This window comes from Neopelma chrysocephalum, unplaced genomic scaffold, assembly GCF_003984885.1.
Source record: "Neopelma chrysocephalum unplaced genomic scaffold, ASM398488v2 Primary Assembly neopelma1_122, whole genome shotgun sequence".
Classification (NCBI taxonomy): Eukaryota; Metazoa; Chordata; class Aves; order Passeriformes; family Pipridae; genus Neopelma; species Neopelma chrysocephalum.
Window position 1 is genome coordinate 878,129 of NW_020897784.1, and position 21,289 is coordinate 899,417.

At 49.1% G+C, this 21,289-nt stretch overlaps 1 protein-coding gene across 1 annotated transcript in view; it reads left to right on the forward strand.

Annotated features, from left to right (window-relative positions):
• Positions 1–6,304: 6,304 nt before the first annotated feature.
• Positions 6,305–21,289, forward strand: part of KDM5B (lysine demethylase 5B) — a 55,044-nt gene continuing 40,059 nt past the window's right edge. Inside the window, exons 1-4 of the mRNA XM_027697681.1 lie at positions 6,305–6,442; positions 19,027–19,104; positions 20,135–20,257; positions 21,119–21,289. Coding sequence (XP_027553482.1) covers positions 6,305–6,442; positions 19,027–19,104; positions 20,135–20,257; positions 21,119–21,289 — 510 coding nt within the window. The remainder of the gene's footprint in view (positions 6,443–19,026; positions 19,105–20,134; positions 20,258–21,118) is intronic.

Consider the following 21,289-nt stretch of genomic DNA (forward strand, 5'->3'; position numbering starts at 1 on the left):
TAATTAAACACTTTCTGCAGAAACAGCTTCTTTCCTTGCCCAGGCCTAGGGGTGTCACAGCATCAAGGGAGAGGACAGGGGCTTATCTGAGGTGGCACAGTGTGGTGGCTCGTGGTGACAGTGGGCTGTGCAGGGCTGGCACGGGGCACAGTCTCCTGAGCTGTGGGGGTTTTACTGCTGCCTCTGCTCTCTCTCTGCAGAAACCACAGCTGAGTTCAGATCCTGCTAGGAGACCAGTCATGATGGCGCTTTTTGTTTCACTGCAGCCAAGGGGTTGGAGCAGAGAAGCTGCATTTTCATGTCTGAAATGGTGTTTTTCTAAGAAAAAAGATGCTCTGTGGTTTTATGCATCATGGCAAATTGTGTTTCCCAAGTTGCTCTGTTGTTACTTTCTCAAGCATCGAGGCCTGAGGCTGAGCCAGTCACCCCAGGCTCCCTGTACAGTCAGTGCAGAGCAGCAAGGGGGGTTTAGGGTGAGGTTACTCTGACCTATTTTAGGCACCTGCCTTAAGATAATAAACTTCAAAGCCTTACTGTCACTGACTGTCAGTGCTCCATTGATGACAGGTCCCTTGTCAGCCTCCACACTTGGAGAGAATCCCACCTGCTGCATGTCCTGCCTGGAAGCAGGTTTTGTCCCCCACTGCTGCCACTTGCATGCTGAAGCACAGGAAGGTACAACCCAAATTTGTTGAGTGTGAGTCAGCAGCTGCCCGAGAGTGAGGTGAGGCGTGTGAAACAGCACCTCAGCTCTGCCTCTTCCAGTGCTTCCCACAGCTGTGGTTTGCTTATCCTTGTTCTGAGGGTAGTCTGGGCAAGGATTTGGAGTAAGGCTTTGCTCAGCTTTAATAGCAGCTAATGATAGGGTAAGGGACTTGTAGAATTTTATTAATAAAAGCAATGCCGAAGGCAGTTGCACAACTGCAGAGGAGTTTCATATTGGAGCAGAGGTATTTTATGCCTCCATGTGCTCACCAGCTGTTCTTACCTGGTGTTGACAGTCCCCCCTGGAGCTGTGTGCAGCTGGGGCACTTCCGTCCTCGGCCGCTCTGTTCCAGCCCACAGCCGAGCTCAGGTTTCCTGCCTCCCCCTCAGCACGGCCCCTCCACAGGGCTTCCTGTGCCTGACATCTCTTGCCTGAGGAGTTCGGGGCTGGTGGGGCTTTTCAGGTCCCCCAGAGCGCAGAAGAGGTCACAGACAGGGAGCAGGGGCTGAGCCAGCACAGAGAGGGGCAGGGGCATGGAGTGCAGCTTCTAGAGGAAGGGCAGAAATACATGGAAACCAGAGGTTCTCTTCTAGCAAAGCTGCCAGCAGAGTACCTAATTCTCCATCAAAATGCTGCTGCTGCTGAGACTCACTTCACCAAGGCACAGTGTGAGACAGGCAGTTCTGGTATGTGGCACCAGAGCAAGAGCCAGAGAGGTGTCTGTGAGCTGGGAGCTTTGCTATAAATGTCCATAGCCTGGTATATCCAGAATACTCCATCATTTTAACCAGGATCCTGAGATTTTTCAGTACCTTGACATTAATAGTCCTGTTTCTCAAGGACTGACATGCATCACCATCTCTGGAAGCAGCTGGAAAATGTAAAACCCTTCTCAAGCCTTGATGATGACACTTGGACTGCTTTGCAGGTTCGTACAGGCTGCTGGTTTGCCCAGGAAAACTGGTTTGGTTTGATCTGTCAGAGATTCTGCTTACTAAATCTGTTTGTTCCCAGGAGCCTATTTTCTTAAAGAGCAGAGAGGCTCAGCACATCTCCCTCCCTGCCCTGTGCTCCTCTAAACATGCAGTACTTTAATTTGGCCAAACTCTGCTGATGAAATGAGGGCTTTGACTTCAGTAGAGTTTCAACTCCATATGTGGTGCTGATTGTCCCTGGACATGGCAGGATCTCCTCCACCTTGGTTCTGGGTTATTCTGGAGTGCAGTTTGTGTAATATTAGCATGTTTTCCTAAGTTTTGTTCACTGGGCAGCCTGTGGGAGCTGCTTGCTTGGCTTGTGCAGTGACCAAAGTTGGAGATATCTTCTGTCTGCTCAGAAGTCCAGGGTATGGTGTTTCCTAAAGCTCTTTTCAGTGTCCTGCTGTCCTAGGCCAATAGTACCAGCACGGGGTGGTTGTTGTAGGAACTGGCTGCAGTACATGTTTGTGCTGTGGTACAGAATTAAACTGGACAGAGCCAGGCTGCTGGGATGGAAGGTGCTGGCTGAAGGGAGGGTACCCAGCCATTGTCTGAAGAGGAGAGGTGGTCTAGGATGGCAAAGGCAGGTACATAAAAGGGGAAAGATTAGTCTGCCCCTCTACTCTGCTCTCGTGAGACCCCACCTGCAGAGCTGCCTCCAGCTCTGGGATCCCCAGCACGTGAAGGACGTGGACCTGTTGGAGGGAGTCCAAAGGATGCCAATAAGCTGATTAGTGGGATGGAGCTTCTCTGCTGTGAGGAAAGGCTGAGGGAACTGGGACTGTTCAATATGGAGAAGAAAAGCTCTGGGGAGACCTAATTGTACCCTCCCAGTACCTGAGGGGAGCTGACAGGAAACATGGAGAGAGACTATTTACAAGGGATGGAGTGACAGGACAAGGGGGAATGGGTTCCCACTGACGCACAGGTTGCCCAGAGAAGCTGTGGCTGCCCCACCCCTGGAAGTGTCTAAAGCTAGGTTGGATGGGACTTGGAGCAACCTGGGCTAGTGGAAGGTGTCCCTGCCCATGGCAGGGGGTGGAATGAGATGATCTTTAAGGTCCCTTCCAACCCGAACCATTCCATGATTCTATGATCTTTTTTGCAGTGTCTAAGTCAGATACATAAATGTAAACAAGTCAGTATAGGCTGTGGGAACAAGGTGCTCCAGGCAGGTGATGGCTGGTGCAGGAGAGTGAAGGGGAGGCTTACACTGGTGGGAAAGTTCCCAGTATTGTTCCCATCCAAGAAAACACAAAATAAGTTTTGTTAAATATCCCTACAGGCTGAGGGGACTTCCTGCACATAAACAGTGTGTGAGGAAAGCTGTGCTGCAACAGCGTGTAAAGGGACACTGGGATGGGCAGGGTTCTCAATAGATGCTCTATTTGGGGCTCACAGCTGGATGAGGATAGAGGAATTGCCAAGGAAAAATCCCTGATGTGGTGAAGAGTGTTTGGCTTCAGTTGTAAGCCTTGGCACTCCTCCCCTTGGGCCAACCCCTTTTGATGGCCTTTGGACTACGTGTTGGAATCCTGCTCCTTTATTTCTCGCTGTCCCTGCTCAGTCCCTGCTTGGTCCCTGCCAGCCCAGCAGCTGCTGTGTCTCCTGGGTTAACACTGAGCTGCAGCAAACAGGGAAGTTCTGCTCGTGGGGGACAAATGGAACAGGCTTGGAGAAAACCCATCTAATAAAAGGTGTTAATTAATGACAGTCAACTGAACCATGAAGAAGGAATGCCTGCATTCTCATTCCAACAGAGGGAAATCTGCTTTCCTTCCTGCAGTTTGTGCCTCTGACACTTGGGGAATTGGGTTTCTAAGCCAGACAGTGCTGTGCCACACTAATCCCCTGAACAGAGCAAACACTGCAGATGTCACAGCAGAGGGAAGACAGACAGAAGGCAGCATGCAAAAGTACACATTTGTGGGGATGAAGTGTTTATGTTTGCAGATAGCAAGGTGGAAGGACGAGTAAGATGCCTCATGGGATACACAGACCCTCCAGGGCTTCCTGCTTACCTTGAATCTCCATCTTATCCAGCCCTGAGCCACCTTGCCCTCCCTTCAAGGCAACTGCTTCTTATCCTTGGGTCATCCCTTGATCTCCCTGCTCTGCTCACCTTCAGATCTTTGTACCCAGCGCTTTTTCTCCTCCATCACAACTTCCCAGGAACAGCACTTGTGTTTGAGTGGTTTTTCATCACAGTCCCGTGGGAGGCCTTTGGATGTGACAGGATTGGCAGAAACAGTCCCACTGCATGTGGTCCTTCCAGCTCTGGCAAAAGGGGTCCTCAGGGAGTCATTGCAAAAAGGATTTACTTGCCAAACACCAGAACCCAATGGTGTTCAAGCATCCCTGATGCTCTTGGGGACCCTCAGACCCAAAGTCACAAAAGTAGTATTCTCCTTCCTGCCAGAGCCCCTCGAGTTTGGGATGTGCTGCAGAGCAGCTGTTGGAAGGTGATGAACCAGCTTAGTTTTCTCTCCACATTTTGATATTTGGTGATTTATACTGTAGGGTCCCTTGGTGTAAACAGAAGTACAAACAGATTATGGTGTGGTTTACATCTGGGGTTGAAGCTTCCTGTGTAAACCTGCTACTCTTCTGTACAAGGAATGGGGTACAGAGACTTCTGTCAGCTGTAGGTAAAATTCAGGGAAGAAAATGGCAGGAGCCCCCTGGAAATTGGAGATGTTCCTGAGGGCTGAGGCCCCTCCAGGGCTCCCAGAAGCTGAGCCTGCCTGGCACCATGAAGCCATGTCAGGGTGTGACTCTGGGCCCAGCGTGTCCCTGCAAGGGTGAGACTGTGAGAGTTCAGCTCCTACTGTGGTGCTGCTCAGCTTGGGCCATGTGCTGATCCAAGGCAGCCCCTGAGCTGTGGGGCACAGGGGCCTGTGCTGCCAGGCTGGGAGCCGGTGCCTCATCCCCTGTGCCCTTGGCAGCTTCTCTGAGCCCTGGCTGTGCAGGGAGGTGTCCGACTCCTCCCTATCCCACGGGTGTGCAGCCAGGGAGGGACAGCTCCGAGTGGAAGATCCCTCCCTTTGCCATCGCCTGTATGAACGTTTTACAAAAGCTGTGTCCGTTTTCCTTCCTTCGTTTTTAAGCGAGGACAAGAATTAGGTTTGTCTTTAAACTGTCCATGAGTGCTCTGTGCAAGTTTTTGTCCTCCTCATCCCCTCTCCTGGCGATGTTCCTCTGCTGGGAAGGGCTGTGTGACCCGGAGCTGATGGGCTGAGAGTTCCTGCTGTGGGTAAACCGGACCCCGAAATCCTGCGGCTGCTGCTGAGCCTGGAACTCACTGTGTGATTTTTCCAGCCGCTGCACTAACAGTGAGCGCTTTCTCCGAGTTTTAGCCGAAATTTGAAGCCAGTGAGCGAAGTCTCATTAAAAAATGACACCCGGGAGCATCGTGCGCTCGTCTCAAAAAAGTTGCCATTTATTATTTGTTTAACTGCCGGTTGTTACGGCGGTGACCGTAAAACCAGCGAGGGATGGGCTTTGTTGCCCGGAGGGGCCGCGGGGGTCGCGGCCGGGGGTCCCCGCGGGGGTCGGGGGGGGCGGTACCAGGGGAGGGGCGGGAGCGGGGCCCCCCCAGCCCCCCCCTCCCTCCGCACACGTGCGGTACGTGCGGCGCCTGCTGCGGCGGGGCCGCCCCTCCCCCGCCCGGCGCCGCCCCCTCCAATCCCCGGTACCGGGAGCGGGACCGCCCCGGGGGGAAAGGGGGGGGACCCCCGTTAACCAGCGGCGCGGGGGGGGAGGTCACCTCGGGAGCGGGGCAGCCCCTTATCCCCGCGCTCCCGGTGCCCGCGGGCAGGACAATGGCCCCGTTCTGGCCACCCCACACACACACACACCCTCCCCCCAACAAAGGGGCCGGGCCGGGGCCGCGGGGGCTCCACGGCCAGGGCAGACAATGCGGCCGCGCGGACGCGCACGGCCCCGCCCCGCGCGGGTGACGCGGCCTCGGCGCGGCCAATGGCGGCGCGCGGAGAGGCTCTTTAAAAAAAGAAGCGCCGGCCGGGGGCCCGCTGTCAGCTGTGCGGATCCCTCCGCGCATGTAAACACAGCGCCGGCGGCGCGGGGGGGGCGGCGCGGGACCTGCACCGGCCGCGGGGCTGCGGGAGCGCGGCCGAGGGGCCTCCCCGAACCAGCGGTGCTGGGGGGAGCGGCCACGGCGCGGCCGCAGCGAGGGGGCCGCGCACAAAGGCGGCGGGGGGGGAGGGGAAGGAGGGGAGAGGGACGCGGATCTGCGGCCCGGCGGGGCGGGGGGCACCGGGCGGGATCCGCGGTGAGCGGCGCTCGGGGGGCCTCGCTGTCCGCCGGGCCCGGGTAGCGCGGGGGGTGGGATCGGCGGCGCGCGGGCCGCTCTGAGTTCCGCAGGATCCGCCGCCGGCTCTTCTCCCCCAACTCACCCCCCGCCACCTCCCCGGGGCCCTCCCCGGTCCGGCCCCGGCGCCCCCGCACAAAGGCGCGGGCGGGGCGGGGCGGCCGCGCCCCCTCCCCTGCCCGGGCCGGCGGACTTTTTTCCCAGCCCCGGCCCCCCCGCGGACGCGCACGGAGCGCGGCGGCCCCGGAGATTGTTCGGATCGCGGAGCGGAGCGGCCGCCCCGGCCGGGCCATGGCCGAGTTCCTGCCCCCGCCTGAGTGCCCCGTCTTCGAGCCCAGCTGGGAGGAGTTCGCCGACCCCTTCGCCTTCATCCACAAGATCCGGCCCATCGCCGAGCAGACCGGCATCTGCAAGGTGCGGCCGCCGCCGGTGAGTGCCCGCATGGCGCCGCCGGGAGCGGCCTTTGTGTGGGGCCCGGCCCCCCCGGCCCGCGGCCGCGCAGGTGACCCCGGGCAGGCGGGGCCGCCCCCGCCGCCGCCGCTCCGAAGTTTCACCGGGGCCGCGGGGCTGAGGGGACCGACGGGACCGACCGCTCCCCCCCACCGCGAAGTGGCTCCCAAGTGCCGGGGGAGTCGGCGGAGCGGCCGCGGGGGGAGCGGGGAGCGGGGGGGCGGCTGCCCCGGCCGGCCTGGCCTCCCCTCGGCCTGCGGGGTTGTCGCCCGAAGCGGCCCCGCCGAGCCTCGGAGGAGGTGCCGGGGTGCTGCCCTCCATGTTGGCATTGTGGCCGTGAGGGGCCGGGGGGACCCGCTCCCCTTCGCCCCCGGCCCCGCTGCCGCCTCCCCCGGCCCCGCCGCGGCCACGGCTCAGTTTTAGCCCGGGGAACTGTTCCTCAAGTTGGACAAGACCAAACTCCGCGGCCGTGAGTTTGGCTGGTGGCTCTGCGAGCTGAAGCCTAGACAGACATGGCCACCATTTTAGAATGCAATACACACTGGGAAGAGTAATAAGCCTTCATCTTCATCATCATCATCTCGGCCGATGGTGCAGTGAGCTCAAAATTGGAGCGTGAATTCTGGTTTCCTTTTGTTGGTCGGCTCAATTTATTGAGAAATACTGTGGCGATCCTAGAATCATAGTTTGTGTGGTCACAATTGTTAGTTTGTTTAAAGGGATGAACACCCGCACTGGTGAGGAGAGGGGCTTCTCGGGGTAAAAATATATTTAAACGATGCGTGAATCATCCTTATTTTGAGTGAATTGCTCTTTCCCTAAGCTAAAAGTGGTGCGAGTCAGGGGTGGTGCAGCCGGGTTGAGAGTTAACATGACGGCAACAACTAGAATGTTGAACAGGCACTGAGTTTAAATCTCCTCCAGCAAGGGGGCAAACTGACAGAGAACAGTTCTGCAGAGTGAAGTTTTGCGAGGGAGACTTTGAGTTCACAGAAATAATTTTCAGAAACACACACTCCTCACTTTGGTGTGTTAGTTGTTGCTGAGACTCCTATTGGTGTCCATCCTTTTTCTTACGAATTAAAATAGTCGTAAGTTGCTGAATTAGTGTCTGAGGTGGCAGAAATGTTTGTAGTGAATAATGTGATTCTCGCTGGAGAGAAAGGTGTTTCAGCCCTCTGGAGGAAGAGTCCTGGTTTGCAGTGTTAGGAGCACTCTTGAATTTGTGCCCCCGTAGAATGTGCCAGTGCCCCTTTTCATGCAGGCAGACAGATGCTGACAGAGTTAAGGGGAGAAGATGGTTTTTGTTACAGAGTCACCATTGAACTTCCATAATATTTTTGAGTAGAATGATCTTTCTGGGTTGTACATTGTCAACAGCATTTTAGCAACTGTGAGCAGAACAGAATTTTCTTTTGCTTTTGGGGTATTTTTTCTTTTTTGTTGGTGGGGTTTTTTTCCCCTTTGTGATTGTTTTTCAAAAAAAAGACTTATCTAAAAAAATCTCATCTGTTTCTTGGCTGCTTGTTTAAAAAGCCAAAAGCTTATAAGAAAGCTTCTTGTAGGCTCTGTTATCTGTTGGAGACCATAAATCAACAGCCCTCTGAAGGACTAAATTACTTATTGCAGCTGCAATATTACTTATGTTCAGCCGCTCTCATCTTCTCTTCTTGAAGAGGCAGGTTTTGCACCAGGTGTTGGACCTGCCTGGCTGCGTGATCAGCTCCTTCTCTGAGCCTATTTAGAAGCAGGATGAAAATAGTTGGAGCTGCTGAGGGCTGAGCGCCCGGTAGTTGCGTGGAGTCTGGCTTTGGGAGAGCTGAGCTCCCGTGGCTTTATCTCTACCCTGGATAATGCCTGGGATGACTTGTGAAGTGCGTGGTTGGTTCAGCGGCCTGGAGCATAGAGGGAGCTCTTCCAGAGCGACCAGAAAAGCCTTTAAGTTGACGTAGTTCCTGGCCTTCCTCCTGCAATCAGGAGCCGCAGTGAATATTCAGTTATTGTTCTTTTCGGTGTAATCGAGGGGTCTGTAACACCGTGAGCCACAGACTGTACTGCCCTTTGCACAACAGTGCCTGTGTTCCCACCGGATGCCTTGTTTGGTGATGGCTGAGGTTTGGAATCTTCCTGCATCCGAGGGAATCTCTTGCCGGCGTGCTCAGTCCGGTTACGTGCCGGGGAGCAGGTAGGCAGCACCATGAGCTGTCAGGATCTGTGCTGAGAAAGGAACTGAAAATTTAAAGGCTGGGTTGGCATTATTTTAGTTTAAACTCTGCTGGGCCATTATCAGCAGATGAATTTGTGTTTCTGTATCTGAGCTGCAATATGGAATAACGTTGTGTGAGACTGGTGGTGCCCAGCTGTAGCTTCCTCATTTGCTCATGGTGAAGTCCTTCCTCTGAAGCTGGCTTTGATGCTCCAGCACTGGAGCACACAGAGGAGAGTTCCCTGGGCTCCCAAGGACCGGGGGCAGCGCTTTCTCTGGTCCCTTTCCGCTGGCATTACCTGGGTACCAGGTGAGCCTGGAGGAAGCCACAGCTGTGGTGGCTTGTCTTGTGTGGCAGTTTTCAAGGACAGTGAACTGTTTTGTGAGGGGAGTATCGAGGCAGCTGATGTCCAAAAGATATCTGGGTGGAAGACAGGATTCTGGGTGTTCATGAGATGAAAGAATATCCAGAAATATAACAGAGGTGTAATTCCTGCATGGCAGTTTCCAGTTGAGAACTCAAGGAAGCTTTCTTCCTCTTCATTCCTGTTCAGTTTGTTTCAGTCTTCACTAATGACTGGGTTTTGCTCTTGTTTGGGGATGCTGAGATGCTGCAGTGACTCTCTGGTGGAGGGTGCAGCAGTGACCAGCTCCCTGGCACTGTTCTCCATGGGGTTTTTGTCAGCAGTGTGGAGCACGAGAAGGCACTGGCAGCAAAGTGCTGGGCTGGGATCCGGGGCTCTCCCAGCCGTGGTCACTCCTGGGAGTTAACGAGAAGAGATTTAAATTTGGATGGACCAGAGAGGGGAGCTGGATGCACGAGGGTGGATGGGGTAAAACTTGCTTGCAGTCCATGACATGCTGTTCTGTAGTTAGAATTTTATTCTGTGAACCGAAAACATCCTTTATTAGGACTTCTTGCCTTAAACCCAGCAGAGTTTAAGCTAAAATAATGCCAGCCCAGCCATCAAATTTTCAATTCCTTTCTCGGCACAGATCCTGACAGCTCATGGTATTTTGGTAATTTGGAATAAACTCAAGTTTATTCCAAAAACTTGGCATGTGAAGGGGTGGCCTTACCTTCTGGAAGCTTTTGATAGCTCTGCAAATCAGTGGGGGCATTTAGGGGAGGGAATTGAAGAATTGCTTCATTGCTTGACAATGGAGTACTTGTTTCAAGTAGGTAGTTAAGAGTAATTAATGGAAGCAAAGAGTCTAACAAATGTGAAATTTAACTTCAAGAATAAAAGGTAAAATGTGGAGCAGGAATGGTATCAACTGCTCCAAGTCTTTCTCGAGGATGGACTCTGCCTTCACTCCATCGTGTCATTGCTTTGCTACTTTGAAGAAGTAACAAATAACGATTACTTAAGCCTTACTTACCATATTAATCCATTTCAGAATACACAGTATTGTACAATATACTAGAAACATCTTAACTTTCCCAAGGCCAGGCATGAAAATTGAGAAAATTCAAGCTGAATTTCATTACTCTAAGTAATGTGAATATGAAGAAGTACTGTTAAGGCTTCCAAGTATCCCAAACCAGCTGGAATCTGGAAGGAATTGACACTGGAGTTATTGAAATTATTCACTGTCAGTTTTCAGTGAATCCTGGAATGCTGGGGAACTTTCAAGAGGACAGGGAGAATTAACTTCCTTAATGGTTTAAGTTCTTTATGGAGGCACGAGTTCACCCTGTCTCACTCCAGGGTGGAAGAATGGCCAGAACAGTTCCTGTATAGTCCTGGAATTTGGAAGGTGACAGTATGGAATACAATTGTATGAGCACTGGTGTGGTTGAATTACTTTCTTTGTTTTCCATGAGACTATGTATTTGGTTAATTCAGTTGTGTTGTCATGGTCTAGAAATTAATTGTGTTCAATATTTTAATTATAGAAATCGTTATTGTGCAAAATTAATATACTGGATCACAAATTATTTCAACTATTAATGAGTGTTTTTAATGAAGGATCCTTTTCTAATTCAGAACCTCAAGATAAGGGTATGTAATTTTCACTACCGATCTAGAGGAAAAAAATCCATGATTCTGAATGGAGTGTGGACTTGCTTTAGGAGGATCCAAAATGCCCAATAAACAATGGATATTATGAAACAGTAATCACTTAAGTAGGACTCAATGAAAGGGTTTACCTTTGGAACAAAGGAGCACAGAGCATCGTAGAGGAGGGAGGAGTGTAGAAAAACAACTGTGGATCCCTGTGGAAAGCAGTGCAGTGGTGGAATGGGAGCTCTGGATGAAGCAGTAAATGCAGCTCTGGAGTGTCTTGATGACAAATAGGGAGATTTTGCCTCTGTGGTAGCACGAGAGAAGAAAATTTTGCATTCAGGGCCCTGCACTTGTTGGAGGACTTCAAAAAGATTTGCAACTGGAGAGAGTGCAGAGAAGTGTCAAGAAAGTTCTGCACATGAAATAATGAATTTTGAGAAATTTAACCTTAGCAAAACCGAAATGGTGAAACCTAAAAGCCCAGGGCTTGAAAGAACTGGAGCTGCTGCTCCAGGGACATATTTTGAGGAGCAACAATGATTTAAATGTTGTTTAAACCTCTTTAAGTCTGTTCAAGCTGCTCATTCAGCTGCTTGCTTGATTTATTTTTACGGTAAAAAAGAAAACACAAAACAAAAAACCAATTCACTTTTGGAGCAGCTTGATTGAGAGTTCTGGCAATCTCCTGGTCCTGGAGCTGTGAAACAAACCACTGCTAAAACAGGAATTAATGCAGAGGATTGAGATACTTTGTCTGAAACAGGAAGCTGATGGTGATGATCCCTCAGATTTGATAATACACTGAGGCTCATCCAGTTGATTTTATCAAAAAGAAAACAGAAAGGTAACTCAATTACAACACGTAAATGAGCTCCTGGGGAGAAACCAGAGGTGCTGCGGTGTCTGCCAGTCCTGGTGAGCTGTGACTGAGCTGCAGGTCCTGCTCAGAGTGGGCCAGGTTCAGGTGAGTCAGGTCACAGGGCCTTTCTGACTGTGGGAGGATCTGCTCTCAGGGGAAAAGGAAGGATGGTGGTGGATTTGCCACTTCTGGCACTTTGGGATCAAGAATGGATGGAGTTCGGGGAGAAAGAGATGGTTTGGTGCTGAGGTTCCTGTTCTAGTGCTGCCAAACTTGTGAAGAAAAACAGATTGATCACTGAAGGTCATTAGGAAATGTGGGCTTTAAATGAAGAACTTGTCACGTTCATCACAGGGGTCGTACTGTGGAATTAGGTGAATTCAAAGTAGATGATTTAGTGGTCTCTATATTTAGCAAGAAAACATGCAAAAGGAGTATTATTTTAATTTGTTATTTATTTTACTAATGGCAGTGGCTGTGTGCAGTGTTGCTGTGGTCACCATGGTGTGGTTTCTGCTCTTCAGAAACACTGAAACATTGGGCTGTGCTTAAAGGATGATGAGAGTTTCCCGTCCTTGCCTCAGTCTCATTGAGGGATTTTCAACACTCACTCTGTTCAGCTCATTGAAAATTTTAAGATGAAACAATTTAGTCTGGAACTTTCTATATAGGGTAAGAATTACATAGATAGAATTTCTATAGGTTTTTGTTTAACTTGAGATAGTCAGTTAGCTAAAAGCTGGAATTGAAGTCTAAAACGAAGCACAGCTCCCCTCCCCAGCGTTGAAACCAAAGCTGCCAGTGGATGGAACCAATCCATGCCCATGTATCCATTAGAATGTGCCTCCTCTCAAGCCCAAATGACTGGGTTGTATCTGGGGTATGCTGGGGGGGAATGCTACATGCGTGTCCAGGAGACCAGGCTGAGCATTTTCAAAAGTCAGGGAGAACTTGTGGGGTCTTACAGCCTGCTGCCCTCAGGAATGTCTGAGTGAATGGTCTTCACTGGGAGCAGGTGCTTTAGCAGGGACAGTGGATCTGAGCAGCTGAAAGGGTGTTGTGGAGAGCCAGGGCAGTGGGTGGTGGGAATCCCTGGGCAGCCATGGAGGCTCTGCGGGTGAAGTCGGCAGAGTGTCCGTAGCTGTTCTGCTTCTATTCCAGTGGCTGGGAAATTCAGGTCTCTTCTTAATCCGAGTTACGCTGGGAATAAAATCTAGGTTTGGAAGCTGCCAGTTACAGCTCTGGAGAGGGCACAGACCTACTCCAAGGGCTGTGATGGGACAGCCCCGGGAACAGTCTGTGCTGTCCGTGCCGCTCGCACGTGCTCTAGGAAGGTACTGGGAGATCAGAACAAAGGTCCTTGGCAGACCTGTGCCTTGAGGGGAGGTGGCAGCAGCTCTTGGGGCCTGGTGCCCTTGGACACCCATGGGTGGGTCTGGCCCCAGTCCTGGTGGATGCTCTGCTTCAAGGTCTGGGTCAGTGCTCTGAAGTCAGTCAGGGATGTGGGACCCCATCCATCCCCAGCTGTTCCTGCAGGGCTGCTCGTACATTGCTTGGTGCTGCCTGAGCCTCTGTATCCGTTCCTTGCGTGCAGGTGCCTCCATGGAGCAGAGCCTGGCATCTCCTGTGTGTGAACCTGGCCACCTGTTGTGTTTTGAGGTTCAAACCCTGTGTGTAGTTCCCATCTCTCTCTGCCTTTCGGTCCCCGATGCTTGAGAATCCTCTCCAGCTCACCTGAGCCTTTATTTCTCTCCGAGGGTGGAGCTGGCACCAAAACACTGGGATCTAGAGAGGTGATTCCCACTGCACACTCGTCCTTGGCTGTGGTTCTTGGATGGGAAGGATTTGTGGCTGTGGCTGTTCTCCCTTGCTAATCTGCAATACGTAACAGAGCCCAATTTTGTCTCAAATAAGAATACTCCACCAGGCTTGTTATTGGGGAGTTCTGTGTGTAAGTTGTGTTACTGCACCCACTGTCCCTCCTTGGCAAAGAGGAATTCGGGGGTTTTGTTGGAAAGATCACCTCCGCTCGGAATGGCCAAGGAAGGACTGTTCCCCAAGGACTGTTCACCACAATCTGGGTTAGCTGATGATTGGAGTTCCCAACTACTGTTAGCCTTTAACAGGGTCAGAGAGGGATTAGTTCCCGTTAGATGGGAGCTTTATGGCTGACCCACTGCCGGGCAGTAATGGGTTTGTGTGGATTCTGCCATCTGAGCTCCCAGTGTGTTTTTAATACAGTCATAAAACCAGGAGACTGAAAGGGACCTCCTGAGTCACCAAGCGTGCTCCCTCCCTCTTGGAGGCAGCAATCATGGAACACCTTTGCCAAGGCAAGATCATAGATGTGGGAACAAAGAATGTAGGTCAGGCTTACAGGGTGGGCATCCCGGGAAGCAGGGAATCGCTGCAGTTTGCTGAATGAATGTGTTTCTGTGGCAAGGATTGCTAAGATATTCCTTTGGATCTTACTATGAGCTGCTGTCTGGCAAAGTAATAAAAGGGATGTCTTTTTCTGTGTCTGACATGGGAGAGATTGCAAGTAAAACACTACTTGCAGTTTTCAAAAGATGTTGAAAAAATATAAGACACTTCAGAAAAAGCCTGAGGAAAAAAAAATCTTTATTTGCAGGACGGGTAAGCTGGTTCTGTAAAGAGAAGCAAAAAGATATTTGTTTATTGAGAAATGTCTTGAAATGTTGCTCCCAGGAAGGGTTCAGGAATAGCTGCTCGGGCAGCCAGCAGACAAGGGATTTGGTTAAAAAGGAGATGAGGATAAGGGAGGAAGAAAAGCTGAAGCTAACTAACTTGTAGAGCAGCTTACCAGGGGCAGTGGTAATTCCTTGTTCCCTTGAATTCGCAGGGGTGGGGGTGGTTAAATTTTAATTAGTAAGTTTGGATGAGGTGCAGGGTTTGCCAGCTGAAATGCTCTGAAGCCTGACTTCCCTGGAGCAGCTGAGCTGGGAGCAGGAATATGGAAATATCACAGAAATAGTTGTCTTGACCATTTGTAGTTTGCATTACCACTTGAAATACTAGTAAGATCCCTAAAGCCTGCCTTCTGCAAAGCTGGATTTGCCCCTACAGTTTATAGAAAAGTTTGAAATTTTCTCATTTTTGCCTGGATTTGGTGCCAGGTTTATGACAAGTGCAGGCTAAAGTAGCACAGGATTTTGTTTGTCCCTTGGAGGCTTTTAACAGGCAGGGATGAGGATTTTGTTTGTCCCTTGGAGGCTTTTAACAGGAGGGATGGACAGCAGAGCCCAGAGGAGTAATTTCAAACAAAGAGTCTGGGGAGGGGGATGTAAAAATTCCTGACTTTTTAGGAAATCGATGTTTTCTTGCTTTCTGTGTATACTTAACGTTAGCACTCAGCATGGCTGTTGGAAGATACTTAAATTGAACTTTTTAAACATTTTAAAATTATTTTTTTAAAACAGGGAAATCCAGACCAGTTCCTTTGAGGAGCTGGATGAAAAGGGCGAGTCTCAGATTCCCAGGCATGAGGTTAAGGGAAGTGGGCCTGGAGAGCTGGGATGTGTGTGCCCTTCTCTTTCACAGCAAAGCTCCTCCTGCAGCTCAGCAGCTTTGCAGATGAGCCCTGCACCACAAAGCTCCCTCTCGTGGTGCTGCTGCCTTTCCAAGGTGCATAAAGGCATTTCTGTCACACACAAATGTCCCTTAATGCTCCTTTGAGTGAGCATCACATTTGTCTTGGTAAGTTTTGCTTCAAAATGTGTCCAGGATTTTTGTTGAGTAAATAATACACTTGTTAAAGAAGGGTTGAAAGCATCTTGTTTAGGACTTGAGGAACTTGCCATGCTGTGGAATAGAAAAAGATAAATGTTATCCTTATTGGTTATATCAACTTTGAATAGTTTGGATGCTCCAAAATAAACTGTTTGTGCCTTTAAAATGACTCTGTGACAGTCAGGATGGACTGTTTGCTACATGCTGTCATTTCTCCAGATGGTGAATGCCTGTGGGTCTGTGACAGTGTCATCTGACACAGTTTGTGTTCAAAGGGATGTGCTGTAGTGTGTTTGTAAAGTCAGAAGTGGTTTTATAATAATCTAATATGACGTGTTATAAACAGCATTAATTTCCCTCAGCTCTACCTGCACTGGTGCAGCCTCACCTCGAGCCCTGTGTGCAGTTTTAGGCACCACAATATAGAAAAGACATTAAGCTGTTAGAGAGCATTCAAAGAAGGCCACGAGGATGGGGAAGGGTTTGGAGGGGAAACCTTATGAGGAGCAGCTGAGGGCACTTGGCTTGTTCAGCCTGGAGGAGACTGAGAGGAGACCTCACTGGTGTCTTCAACACCCTCACAAGGGGCAGGTACCAATATCTTCTCTCTTGACAGGACTCTAGGAAACGGCATGAAGCTGAGAGGGGAGGCTGAGGTTGGATATTAGGAAAAAGTTTTTCCCCCAGAGGCTGGTCGGGCACTGAACAGGCTCCCCAGGGCAGTGGTCACAGCCCCAAGCCTTCCAGAGCCCAAGGAGCATCTGGACAATCCTGTCAGGCATGTGGTGGGATTGTTGGGGTGTCCTGTGTGGGGCCAGGAGTTTGACTCGATGATCCCTGTGGGTCTCTTCCAGTTCAGCATATTCTATGGTTCTGTGATACCTGCTTAAAAACCTCAGAAGCCGGAGTCAATCCAGTGTTTCCTCTCGTTAAGCAAATTTACCATCTCACAGCAGAAGCTCTTGAAATGACTTGCTTCTTGCTACGAGTTAAACACTTTTAAGACTGTTAAATATCTCTTTCTGGCTGATGAACCCATCTGCTTGATAGACTGAAAAGTTACCTACTGAAAGTGCTGTATTTAATAAAAGGAGTTCCCAAAGCTTATCTCTGGTAAACAGCTGACGAGCCATTGGGGCGTCCTGATGTGTGTGTTGGACATTCAATATCAGTAAACTTAAAAACTGCAGGTGTAGGAAATGCCTGTTGAGGCAGATTGTGTTGTCTGGAGTCATGTTACTCTTTCCAGTGCAGTAGGTAACTGGTGCTTTGCCAGCACCAGTGTGCTTGGCCAAACAGGAAAAAATGTCCCCAGACGTGCACCAGTCAGTAATAAATAGGAGATCGTGGAGATAATCAGCTAATTCTGGAGCAGGTTGTTTTGGGTGCCATGCTGTGAATGAGGTGTTTGTGTAAGATCATGCACATAAACTTCCTCATTTGCTTCCATAAGCAGAGGACCAGCCTGCTCCGTGCTGTCTGCCAGGGGCTGCGTCTGTGTCTGCCCTGGGCACCCTTGGAGCTGGATTTCTTCAGTCTTGAGCAGGAGGTGGAACCTGTAGGAACAGGTCGGGATCCTGTTCCTCCTGTTGTGCCCAGTGGCATTTGGGCTTTCCTCTGGGCTCTGCCCAGAGCAGCAGCCTGTGCCAAGAGACATGTGGCCTGGCCAGAAGAGTCTCCTGAGCTCTCCACTCCCTTCCATGGTTTTCCTGATGTGCTGCCAGTGCAGTAACTGCAGGTGAGGGCCCTGAAGCACAGCATGGGTCGGTGACGGTGTCAGTGGGAGCATCATTGCCTACGTGAGCTCAGCTCTTGCTCCTGTTCACTTTATTCCTGTTTCCTGACCTCTGCAGAGCCTTACTGGAGGACCTGGTTTAGAGTAATGCGTGGCCCACTGGGGACAGCCTTGGCTGGTTGCTTAGCTGAGCAGTGAGGCAGCACAGCCCCCTTGGTTTTGTTTACTCTCAGACTAAGCAAAGCTCTCAGGACCCCACAGTTCTCCTTTGGGCAATTTAATTTGATCCCCACATGTCTCCTATGTGTCATCACCACCGTGTCCCCTCCTGGGCTGGGTGTCTGTCTCCTGTCTCCCTCTTTTTGGTACAGAGCAAACTCTGGAGTTGTGACTAATGATGTAACCAGTTGGTTCAGCTTGAGAGTCAGATTTGTCCTGTTGAAGTACAACACTTCAAATCCTGCCCAACTGTTCCCAGTTGTGCTTCTCATCTTACAGCTTGAGGGCCATGAATGATTCATCAAATAGCAGGATATTAGAAAAGAATATGCAACGTTCTCTTTATCAGACTTGCTGGTTTCATTGCATTTGGTGTTCTGGCAAAGAAAATGGGCAGTAAAAGAAGAGTTAATGCCACTGGGTTGTTTAAGAACATTTTGTTGTTGGGCACCAGACTTAGTCTTAAGGTGAAAAGCAGGAAAATTATTGAGAAACGTGTCCACTGGTCGAGGGTTGAGTGTCCTTTTGGTAATTTGCCATCCTGACCCCCTACCATTGTCTAAATTTCCAATTCAAATTTTAATTTCAACTGGCCTTGTCAAGTCTTGATGTGCTGCAAGTGCCTTGTAGGATCAGAAAGCTTTTATTACCAATTTTGAGATATGGATTAGTCAACCCAAGCTTGATAAAGCCTGTGGATTGGTGTCCATCTGCTCTTCGGGTTCTCCACACCCTTGGTGACTCTTGTGTCTTGTTTGTTCTGTAAAATAATCGCTTTGCAAACCATTTGTGGTTGGTTTTAATGCTGGTTTTCATATCCTCTGTGTCTGCTAAATTAACGAATAATGTGTTTATGATGCTGGTCTTACTTCAGTTGCTGCCAACGTTGAGGAAAGGTAGTTTTTTTTCCTGGTGCAAAGCTCTTGTCTTACACTACTATCAGTAGCTCTCTTGTGCATTATCTTCATTCTGTAATTAGTGATAATAAGATAACTTTATATGCAATAAATTCCTGTCAAGTTTAAATGAAATCTAATTTGGTTTTGTGAATCTGTGTATTGCCAAAGCAAGCGTGTGTGATAGATGTCAGAGATCTAAAAGATAAAATGGCTTTATAGTTGTGTTTATAAATAACACTGCCAGTTGCAGGTATTTTATCAAAGTAATAATATTTTTTTTTTTAATTGATCATATTCCAGCTCTTCCTGAATATTTGCAGCCAAGGTAATTGTCAGGCACTGGCACAGGCTGCCCAGGGCAGTGGTGGAAGTGTTCAGAAGGTGTGGGTGTGGCACTTGGGGACGTGGTTTAGTGGTGACCATGGTGGTGGTGCTGCTTAAGGGTTGGACTCAATGATCTTGAGGGGCTTCTCCAACCTTAATGACCCCATGACACTGTGGAGTCTCACAGTGCAGGACAGGCCCTTAGTTCCAAAATGTAATTGATTCTGTGGTTCCATTACCTGTTTTAAAGGCACAGGGAAGTATTTTAAGGTGCAGACAATGACACTCACTTGATGTATCTCACTTTTCCTGCTCTCTGGGCTTGTTCCCTGTGAAGGCACTTGGAGCGCGGAGCAGCCCTGGTTGGAGGCGCAGCACGGATGATGCTGACGGGTTGGGGTCCAGCTGTCACATTCCCACCGTGTGCTGGAGGGGCTCCAGAGCCTTTGGAGGCTACAGGGGCCTGTTCCATGCTTCAGCTTCACCTGGCTTTTGACTGTCACAGAAAGAAATTTCCTTCCTTTTCCTGGTCTTTTGATGGAACGCTTCTGTTTTCCAGGACTGGCAGCCTCCCTTCGCCTGCGATGTTGACAAGCTTCACTTCACACCAAGGATCCAGAGGCTCAATGAACTGGAGGTAAACTGGAAAGCTGGGCATTGCTTCTGCTCCCAAACGTGCCAATGTGTTTTTGGGAGGTGCTGTTTGCCAGAGGATTGGCCATGAGCTGACAGCACTCGGGACCTCTGAAAAGCAGTTTTTAATTAGCACAGAAATTCATCTGTTTCAGAACCTAGTTCAGAACATTCCGTGCATAAAAAGTATAGCTAATACTCATTAAAAGAACATAATTCAGGCCTTTTCCACACTGAAGTGCTTCTAAGTGGTTAAACTCAAACTCTCCAGTGCCACAGATCTGTGTGCGTTTTGCACACATACAGCATCTTTCAAAAGGAGAAGAGATTAAACACTTGGAGTGCTTTAAAAATAACCAGCCTTTTGGAAGAAACAATTGCAAAATCTGGATTCAGTTGGTTGAAATTTGCTGTTCACAAGCACTTTCATTCACTGCTTCCATGAATTGAGACTAGAAAGGGAGCGTGAGGAGCCCTGGTTGGCTCAGTGCTGGTACCAGTTGGGGTGGTGGTGACTCTGTGCCTGATTTTTCTCCTGATTCTTGCTTTCTAAAGTCCTGACTTGGTCGTGTGAAATGTCAAGGAAGGGCTCAGATTTGGGATGCTAAGAGAGGGATTTGTGTGACCACAAACTGTTCAGAGCTCCCTGGAGTTTACAGACAAGCTACAGACAAACGTTGCTATTTTTTACCTTAAGAATAGAAAATGTGATGAAAATAAAATGTGTCAAAATTTAAGTTACTGCTATTTAACATAGCAGCAACACAGTGATCTTACTGAGGGAATTGCTGTGCAACCAGCAATTATTAATGCAATAAATGCAATAAATCCCAACAATGCAGCTGATTTAGGGAGTTTTTAGCATTGCTTGGCTGTTCTCAGAAAGTACTTTTCTCAGTGCAGTAAGAAGTAACAAAAACTGACTTGAGAAAAGACACAATTTATTTTTCTTCAGATGACAAGAGGGAAAAATGCAAATGACCCTTGCAGAGGGCAAAGCCAGGCAGTTCACTTGTTTGTTTGTTTGTTTGCAGGCCCAAACTCGTGTAAAACTGAATTTTCTGGACCAGATTGCAAAGTTTTGGGAGCTTCAGGGATGCACGCTGAAAATTCCACATGTGGAGAGGAAGATCTTGGATTTATTTCAGCTTAATAGAGTAAGACTGTTAGGGAGAAACTTGTGCTGAAAAGCTACTGTGTTATCTCAGTTCCTGGGATGGTATCACAGCTGGTCAGGGGAGATTTTGGGGTGTATCTAAGCTGGAAAAAGTATTTCTTTGTTTCAGCTAACAGCTAATGTGACAGTAAGAATACATTATCATGGAAAGATAGTAAGTAATAGGCTATCATGGAAGTTCTCATGTGAGCTAGGAGATCATGTTAAATTTCCAGCTCTTCTTTAAAGTTGAACTTCAGTGTAAACAGGTCAAGAATAAGCTTAGGCTTAACTGGAAAAAGTTCATGAACAATGACAACAGGGAGAGAAAAATTTTTCCATTAGAAATATGCAAAGAAAAAAAATCCAATTACTTTTAGGATGAAACTTGTTAAACTTCTATAGAAATTCATGTATTCTGATAGTAAGAGATGGGATTCTCTGACCCCAAGGGTATGTTCTCTCTCTTTTCTTTGTGTTTAGGGGAGTTTTTATTGTTTTTTTCTGAGCTTATTTCATAGCACTTATTCCAGTGAGAACTGAGTGTCCTGTGCTAGAAGCTGTGTTGGGATACAAAGTGACAAATTGCAGCTAAAAAATTCTCAGAGTGGGCTGAGTGACTGTTTGCACATGGAACACAGGAACTGACTTGTTTGTAATTCTTGAATAGGTTATGTGTTACATATTCCAGTTATTGCCTTAAAACAACTTTTATGTGTTGTGGGGCTTTTTTTGAAATCTATACTTTTCTGGTTTAAAATGTCAATTGTGGTGTTGTCCTGCCTTTTTCCTTAAACACTGATGATTTTATTATTAAATATATGGGCATTAAATACATGAGCATTTTATTTTCACTTTTTAGCTAGTTGCAGAACAAGGAGGATTTGATGTAGTTTGCAAGGAGAGAAAATGGACCAAAATAGCCACGAGGATGGGATTTGCTCCTGGCAAAGCCGTGGGCTCACACATCCGGGCACACTACGAGCGAATCCTCTACCCCTACAACCTGTTCCAGTCGGGAGCGAGTCTCTTG